The sequence below is a fragment of the Scyliorhinus canicula genome, chromosome 18 (genome assembly GCF_902713615.1).
Source record: "Scyliorhinus canicula chromosome 18, sScyCan1.1, whole genome shotgun sequence".
Lineage (NCBI taxonomy): Eukaryota > Metazoa > Chordata > Chondrichthyes > Carcharhiniformes > Scyliorhinidae > Scyliorhinus > Scyliorhinus canicula.
In genome coordinates this window covers 37,358,859-37,367,944 of record NC_052163.1, presented here as the reverse complement: position 1 = coordinate 37,367,944, position 9,086 = coordinate 37,358,859, and the positions used below count along the sequence as shown (strand labels likewise).

Below are 9,086 nucleotides of genomic sequence, written 5' to 3'. Positions count from 1 at the left end.
GGAGCATGCAGCCTGCAACCCGCTAATGAGATTTAAATCCAGGCTAATGGCGATTTAGCAGGGCCCGCTGGCCCTGAACTTCACTCATGCCATCAGCAGGAGACTGGAAAATGACGCCGGAAGCGGTGCAAATCGCCATTTATCCATTGCGCTATTCTCTGCCCAATCACAATTCTCACTGCTGGTGGGGAGAGTGGAGAATTCAGTCCCATTAATGTTTTTTATTCCCCCCCCCCTCTCTTTTGCTGCACCAGAAGTGAAATATGATAACTTCAGAATAATTGAATGAGTAAAACGAAAAATAAATTATTTGGAGCTTCCTTAAGCAACATTCCAGGACTAATCCCCCAGGTTGGACAATGAAGGGGAAAGCACAGTTTTCACAGAAGCAACAAGTGGCCTTAAATACAAAGCCGGGAATTCCCCAAGTGATTTGGTTTCAGTTTCTAGTTGACCCAGCCCTCTGTTCCTATGACTTCCTGGAACAATCAAGACGAAGGATATTTAGGATGAAGTGTTGCAAGTTTAACCCCAGTGCTGGTGGGGAGAGATCGCTGAGGGCTCGAAACTCAGATACATTTATTTATTCCGGATTTTTTTTTGTTTCTAACTTGAATGTCTTTCTGAGCCAACTCGACCGCTGCTGACCAATTCTTTCGAAACAGAAAGTTGACAAACAAGGAAGAAAAGCGAGCGGGAGAGGCAGCTCTTGTGTTCACTTCAAATGCGGAACTGTGCGGGGACTGCGCCGATCAGCTACAGCTAAATCTTTGTTCGCTGTCTGTTCTCAACGCAAGCTCACAGGAGCAGGCAACGATCCCAGACTGGACAGTACATCCAGAGCCGGCAGCCCTGACTCGCTCCCCGCAGATCCCAGCACTTGGTTCCGGGTCCAGCTGAGATGTTCTGTGTCCACATCCTTGAATCATCCACGACAGTTGTGGCAGTGCTGGACTTTGAATGGTGACCGTTCCTTGGTCGGTTTGAACACCACCCACCCCCTGCGTCTTGTGTGGGACTGGTTGGGGCTCGTTTTTCCCCCCCGCTTGTAAAGCAAAGGTACAGACTGACTTTTAGAAACTTAACAAATTGCTTTGTTGACACTTGTGTAAAGCAAACATTCTTGGCAATGTAAATATATCTGACGTGTGTTTGAATATTCCAACCGTATACAGTGCCTTAACATTCCTGATAAAACCTACCTCTGGTGCCAAAGTGAATCTGGCTTGATATAGATGATGACTGAGGGCTGGATTTTCCCAGCCTTTAATTGGGAGGCAGCAGGCGAACTAGCAGTAGTCTAACATCTTCCTGCCAGCATAGCACATTGCCAATAGAGGACCCTAATCATGCCAGCACTGTGCAGGGTAATCCAGATAGACCAAATTTATTTTGCTAAATTGCCCATCCAATTTACTGTATTAACCTATTCCTGTGGAGAGTCTGTGGAGAGGTTGAAGAGAATTCCATTGCCTATGGAAAGGCTCCCGAGTGGCAATGGCCACCCACAGACCCAAAGTGGCTGCTGGGATAATCTCTCCCCCGCCCTCGCTTCCTATAGCAGGAGCCTGCTGAACGCTGCCTTCCTTGGCATTGAGGTGCCCTCTCCTTCAAGAGGCAGCCGCTACTATCGATGCTGCTGCCAAGACTGCTGAATTGCCAGACCTCTAGTTTGCTCTGGGGGATGGAGGGTGCAAGGGGCGGGTCATTGTCCTCAAATGTTGTTAATTGGACAGCTCCAGTAAAAATGCCATGCCTGGGTCCCATTGCCCACCGGAGCAAATTTGTCTGCAGCTTTCAGATCCAACAACGGGACCTGACCTTTTGAAAAATTCAGCCCTGTATTTTTGATTAATTTTTTCTTTGTCTTCAAATTAGCAGGTAACCTGAATTCCAGGAATGGGTTTACACAGTACAACAATTTTCCTTTATGTTGTCTTGTGCAGAAGTGCATCCTTTGCACAAAGTAAGTACTGTACTAAGTGCTACTCAATTTCTAGCCCATCGAACACCGATTATAACTGAGGTAATGTGAGCTAATGGAAATTCTTGTTTTTCAGGCTTTGTGACATTAGATTGTGAGGTTTCAGTGACAGGAATATTGAATGAAGACACTAAACTGCCCTGCTCAATCAAATCAACAAAAGAGAAAACATTTAGTTTTATTGAACTCAGTAAAGTGGAAAAAAATGAAAACGTAACATCCTTATTTAGGTTCGAAGCTGATAAGGAAGTACCTCAAAATCGAATTAAATTCCTTCATCCAGATTCACAAGATGTATCATTGTTGATCCAGAACACACAACTGACAGATCAAGGGATCTATAAATATTTTGTGGCAACAACGGCTGGTTATGCCAGTAAAATCATCGCACTGAAGGTTAAAGGTGGGCACGAGTATTATTTTCCTGATATTCTCCCTGGTAAATTATTGGTTGCCTTCACTTGGCAATAAATGCCAATTTCATTCTCACATCTAAAAGCTTGACATGTGAGCTAGGCAAACAGTAAGTTATAATGAGGGTCATGTTGAGAGAACAAATAATGACTTTGCATTTGTAGAACACTTTTAATCTCTTCAGGATATCTCAAAACATATTTCGGCCACTGAAGTTAGGAGAGGATGTACTGATGTTTTGGATGACCACATTGTAAGACAGGATAATCATCATTTGACGTCCAGCCAATACTTACTATGTAATCAATCTCAATAACTAGCACCCATGACAATAATCCATTATGAAACAGATACAGATATATTGTGACAAAATATGCAAGCCATCCATATAAGCTACTTTCTCAATCAGACAAAAATGATCACAATAAAGGGGAAAGCACAATCTGAAGTCCCCTGAACAGTATTGAATTCACATATTCAGAAATTAGATCAAAATCACAAATTTGAACCACTGAATATTTTCTTCACCCCTACACTTTCCTTACTTTAAGTAACCGAAATTCAACGCAATGACTGTCATAAATCTGGGAATTAGTGTTGTGTATTGCTTGCTGGCGGGCTAAGTATAAAAACTGCGCCTATGTTATTCTACACCTCTCCCATTACGTTAATAAGGATGTAATTTATGTTTAGCTCCGTACAGTTTGCCAAAAGTGAGTTTGGCATCAAACATCACCAGAAGAATGAGAACAACGGACCTGATTTGTGAAACAACTGGGTATCCTCTCGCTGAGATTCACTGGTTTGTCTATGAGAAAACGGACCTCACCTCTCACGCCAAAACTAGTAGCGTAGAGACCCAACAGGGACTGTTCAAGATGACCAGTATACTTCCAATCACAGTTGCAGAAAATGCTTTGGATGGCAACTACACATGTGTTGTGAGGAACGTGGAAGAGCCTAAATATGAGATTAAGAAGCATTTTCCAAGTAAGTCCACACCATTTATTCAAAACAATCTCAGAAAATTTAAATAATTGTTTAAATCACTGATTTTAAAGACCTGAACAGGCACAGGAATGTGACAACTAGGGGCTTTTCACATTAACTTCCTTGCAATGTAAGCCTACTGTGGCAATAAAGATGATTAATTATTAGTAGTAGTTTTATCTTATATTGGAAGATGTGTGCAATGCCACAAAATCCTATTTTTTACCCACAGCTGGTTTTCTTGAGAAGGTTGTGGGGCCTCCTTTTAAACTGCTGCAATCATTTTACTCTGTGCAGTTCAAACTTCAGCATATCTCTATATGATTAATATCAGCATTATCATACATTCAAAGGTTGAAGTTGGAAATTACAATTAATTATGTTTTTCTACCCAACCTTTCAGTTCCCTTCTTGGACGAACCTAATACTGATCGCCAAAGTGAAGAGAAAAAGACTAAGGTTCTCACAGCTATCTTCATCATTGTTGGCGCACTTGCAATTGGAATAGTCATCTTAGCGATTCTTCGATTCAGGAGAAATGCACGTGCAGGTGTGGTGATTTTGTTAAAGCTTCTGGTTTCTTAAAACATAAATTCCAAGATCATCTTATTGAAAAATAACTTTTGCTTGATTTTTGTTTCTGAATACACCCCATAATCTGGAAACCTGATAACTTGGTTTATCCACATTGTCTGGCCAAGAAAAAGGGAACGGGATCTCAAGCACTCTCGATGTCTTCGAATTCTATCTGGCATTCTTGTTCACGTCCCAGATTTGTGTATATAGATAGGTTCTTAGCTAGTGTTCCAGTACCTGGACCAAACCCCAATTTATATTAGGTAACTGGACCCCAACAACTTTTCAATTTGTAAATTGTGAGGAAAGGATTCCACTGACACTATTAATAACACAGGATTAACTCCATTAACATACAGGGGGAAAAACGATTTTCAACTAACAGTTAAAAAGTTCTATAAAAAAGAAAGGTCCTTGAGTATACATCCACAATTTCAGTTCAACAAAATCTACACACACAGGTCAAATGCTACTTTTTAATAAAGTTAACACTTAGTGGCTTACAGATTTACACAAAGTCCTTTGGAGAGAAGCTTTCAGAAGTCAGTCCGAGAAACACAGTTTCTTTCCTCAGAATCCAGAGCAGAGCTCTACAAATTAAACTAAAGATAACAGACACAGGGCAGGGCTGAAAATGAAACTCAAACAGATCCAGCGTCTCCCATGAGTGATATCCCAGGCTGCCTAGCTGTAAACTCTTAATCATAGTTTAACAGATTTATAATCTGGATACCTCAACCTAAACTGGGGCTGTTTAACACACTGGGCTCAATCGCTGGCTTTGAAAGCAGACCATGGCAGGCCAGCAGCATGGTTCAATTCCTGTAACAGCCTCCCCGAACAGGCACTGGAATGTGGCAACTAGGGGATTTTCACAGTAACTTCATTGAAGCCTACTTGTGACAATAAACAATTTTCATTTCATTCATTCTAAGTTATTTTAATAACCTTACTGCAACCAACACATCATACAATATATATAACCATTTCCTACATTCATCGCAGCTGAATCATTGGATGTCCAGTACTGTGACCTTACTGAGCATGAACACATTCGCCGAATATTTGTTTAATTAATAAAAATAAGTTAATGCTTTGAATTTTCCCTAATTGGTTATAATCTTCAGATTTCCTTACATCGTAGTTGGTTGAAGTAGTTAGGTGTAAAATTGGCTGATAATGTGCCATTATAAGCCATCTTCTGCTGCTACCCAGCTTCTAGCTAGAGAATGTAAGAAAACTTTAGATGAGTCAGACTGAATAGTTCTGGAGCACCTTCTATTGAGCCAGAGCCAACCATTGAACAGAATTGGAAGAGATAGGTGTAGGACTGAGTCATCGACAGTATTTCAAATCACAAGTTGTAGTGTTTAATATGGGGAAAAAACAATCAGGTCGGGGAAGTAAGGAAACATTCACCATGCAGGAAAGTCAACTTCAAAACCATCATGCTCGAGGTGTGATCAACATTTAGAACATAGAACATAGAACAGTACAGCACAGAACAGGCCCTAAAAGTATTCTTCTTTGTAGCCTGATATAATTGACTGACCTGCTGGACCAATTCAGAGGCTAGTTAAGAATGAAGCACATTTGTGTAGGACTTGAGACACATATAAGGTTGGCACAGTAAGAATTATAGGATTCCTTTGAAAAAAAGAGATTCGTGAACCCTTTGGGTTTTTGTGACATGGTCTAATATTGACTGAAGCTTCACGGTCACCTTTTACCAATACCAAGCATTATTTTTAAAATTGAATTCAAGGTTTTGCACTGTGATATTAGGATTTAAATACCTGTCCTTGGGATTACTAGAATTGGCTAACTTTTTGAATTAATAGTTTGTTAACATAACCACTACATAATCACTAAGTCAAGTTGGAAGAAGGAAAATTGTAAGGCGGATAGGTGACTGCAGTTATTATTTCTTGTAAGATCATTTTTTTTTAGCACTGGACAAGTAAGTCGGAGAAGTTGTTTAAAAGTTAATTAAGGAAAATGTGAGCATTGTTCATGACTGTAAAAATGATCACAATTGTACAGAGATTGCTGTTTTTCATATATATGACTCGGAGTTGTGGAACTCCCAACAAATAACGAACTATTTCGTACAAGAAAAAATAAATTAATTATTTTTTCTTTTGTTTTACTTTCAACAGCTAGAAGACAGTCGGCAATGCCAATGGTAGGTGCGATTTCAAACATCTAATTAATTTTTGGAAGCTTTCTGTCTCACTGGTTTAATAATTTTTTTTTTCCTTTTAACAGATGTCAAGCTCACATGATGCTGACATTTAATAATGATTGCAGTGAATACGTCTTATTTCTGCATGCGATGAATGCATTAATATGGATTACTTTAAGAACGTTTTTGCGATATGATGCTTCAAACATACATCACATCCCAGCCATGTCCTTCTGTATCGTCTGAATAGTGGAAGGTGAATTTACATCAGACAAATTATTTCAAGCACTGTTGGTTTGCTTTCCAGGATCTCCAACTATCTTTAGGGGACTGTTATGAAAAGTAATTCTGCCTCTGCCACTTTGTGGACTCTTCACTATTTGTTTTCGTCGACAGAAAACCAATGCCACATACTGGTTGTATACTAACACCATTCATAAATCAATTGATCCACAAAACATAAGAACGCCACAAACTAGAGAGCTTGGTCTCAATCCTGGCCGTTTTTCAAGGATATCCCTATTTTACACCTGGATTTGTTTGTGACTTCCACGGCACTCTGTAAAAGGAGAATAAGATCTTAGAGACTCTTTCGTACTTTGAAAATGTGCTTCCTGCAGGTTGATTACAGAAATATTGTGAAAGGGCTTGTGTGCTGGACTGTATTTTTCACCCAGGAGAGAAAATACCATTGCATGCAACTACATGAGAAAACTGAAGTAGCAAGAGTATTTCCTGTTGCAAAAAATTATGCAATTATATTTCCACGTGATGAATTGTAAATCGGTTTAATGTAATTAAAATGAAACATTTAATTCTCCAATATGTTGATTGACTATGAAATGAAAAAAAATGAAATGAAAATCGCTTACTGTAGGTTTCAATGAAGTTACTGTGAAAAGCCCCTAGTCGCCACTTTCCGTTGCCTGTCGGGGGAGGCTGGTACGGGAATCGAACCGTGTTGCTGGCCTGCTTGGTCTGCTTTAAAAGCCAGCAATTTAGCCGAGTGAGCTAAACCAGCCCCTATGCTGGTCTAACTATTTGATGGAACCTTTTCTTAACTGAAAAATAAATCTATTTTTTGTAATATCTGATTCGACTGATTATGTTATTTTCAATTTGGATTGGATTTGTTTATTGTCACGTGTACCGAGGTACAGTGAAAAGTATTTTTCTGCAAGCAGCTCAACAGATCATTAGAAAAGGGAATTAAACAAAATTCAAGAAAATACATGAGAATACATAATAGGGCAACACAAGATATACAATGTAACTACATAAGCATTGGCATCGGTTGAAGCATACAGGGTGTAGTGTTAATGAGGTCAGTAAATAACAGGGTCATTTAGGAATCTGGTGACAGTGGGGAAGAAGCTGTTTTTGAGTCTGTTCGTGCATGTTCTCAGACTTCTGAATCTCCTGCCCAATGGAAGAAGTTGGAAAAGTGAGTAAGCCGGGTGGGAGGGATCCTTGATTATGCTGCCCGCTTTCCCCCGGCAGCGGGAGGTGTAGATGGAATTAATGGATGGGAGGCAGGTTTGTGTGATGGACTGGGCGGTATACACGACTCTCTGAAGTTCCTTGCGGTCCTGGGCCGAGCAGTTGCCATACCAGGCTGTGATGCAGCCCGATAGGATGCTTTCTAGAGTGCATCTGTAAAAGTTGGTAAGGGTTAATGTGGACATGCCAAATTTCCTTAGTTTCCTGAGGAAGTATAGGCGCTGTTGTGCTTTCTTGGTGATAGCGTCGACGTGAGTGGACCAGGATAGATATTTGGTGATGTGCACCCCTAGGAATTTGAAACTGGGATCAATATCATTTGTAAATACATTTTAAATACTATAAATCACTTTTTTTTTCCTTTACTGCTATTTTGTATCAATTGATTATGTGTATGTCCATGTGGAGTTTGCACATTTTTCCAGTGTCTGCGTGGGTCTCACCCCCACAACCCAAAAAGATGTGCAAGGTAGGTGAATTGCCCCTTAATTGGGAAAAAATTTGCTTATGCGTAAAAATGGTGTATCTTCTAAATGCTTAATGAACATTCTCGTGAAGTGCCTTCCTCCTTCAGATGATAGACCTTGAATATATAAATTTTGGAGCAATGAAATGAATAGGATACTGATATTTTTAATGGTGCAGATTGAGCGTACATTTGTACTTTTTGCGCTGAAAAGGCGTGAAAAAGCAGTTTCTTTGAAGCAATGTTTGTGGGGCAGTGAGGAACAGGAGTGCTCTCCCAGACCAGCAGATGTAATCTGGCTGCTGCCACTCTGGACTACTCAACTCAGCACCATGCCCTGGCTGTGCCACACAATCTATCACAATCCAACGGGGCGTAGCCAGTCTGTGTTACTTAGATTTAAATGGGGGCTTGTGTCTCAAGTTGGATTAATTCTTCACACTGCTGGAATAGGTTTCCAGGTGTTGTTCTGCCTTGCTTGACCGTTGAATGGTTCACTTTTGTTTCCTAAAAGCTCCACAGTCACCTACAGCACAGATGGAGGCCATTCAACCCATCCTTGCTAATTCTCTGCAGAGCAATCCAGTCAATCCCATTCCCCCGCTCATTCCCAGTAGCCGTGTGGGTTTATTTCCTCCGAGTGCCCATCCAATACCCTCTCATAATCATTGATTGTTTCCACTTGGGTGAGTCGGTAGTCTGGGGGTGGGCAGTGAGTCCCAGATGACCTGACTGTGGCCTCAATGCCACTTGTCCACCTTTTCCTTGGCTCCCTTGTAGCTCAAAAATCTGCCCAGCTCAGGCTTCAATATATTCAATGACCCAGCCTCCAGTACTCTCTGGATTAGAGAATTACAAAGGTTAACAACCTTCTGAGAAAATATATACTGCTCTCCAGCCTCCCAACTTCAACTTAACTGGGCAACAACTTATTCTGGAATTGTACCCCCAGTTCTAGATTCCCACACAAG

The 9,086-nt window shown here is 40.6% G+C and overlaps 1 protein-coding gene across 2 annotated transcripts; it reads left to right on the top strand.

Annotated features, from left to right (window-relative positions):
- The first annotated feature begins 460 nt into the window (after positions 1–460).
- zgc:174863 (uncharacterized protein LOC100136852 homolog) lies at positions 461–7,236 on the top strand. 2 transcript variants are annotated; one of them, XM_038777210.1, is made up of 7 exons: positions 461–1,059; positions 1,882–1,966; positions 2,061–2,387; positions 3,092–3,388; positions 3,792–3,938; positions 6,124–6,149; positions 6,233–7,236. In XM_038777210.1, exons 2-7 carry the CDS (start codon positions 1,900–1,902, stop codon positions 6,260–6,262), a joined length of 894 nt encoding a protein of 297 aa, XP_038633138.1. In that variant the 5' UTR covers positions 461–1,059; positions 1,882–1,899; the 3' UTR covers positions 6,263–7,236. The 2 variants fall into 2 exon arrangements, with proteins under 2 accessions (XP_038633138.1, XP_038633137.1); XM_038777209.1 differs by having other exon boundaries at positions 1,879–1,966.
- Positions 7,237–9,086: the final 1,850 nt, after the last annotated feature.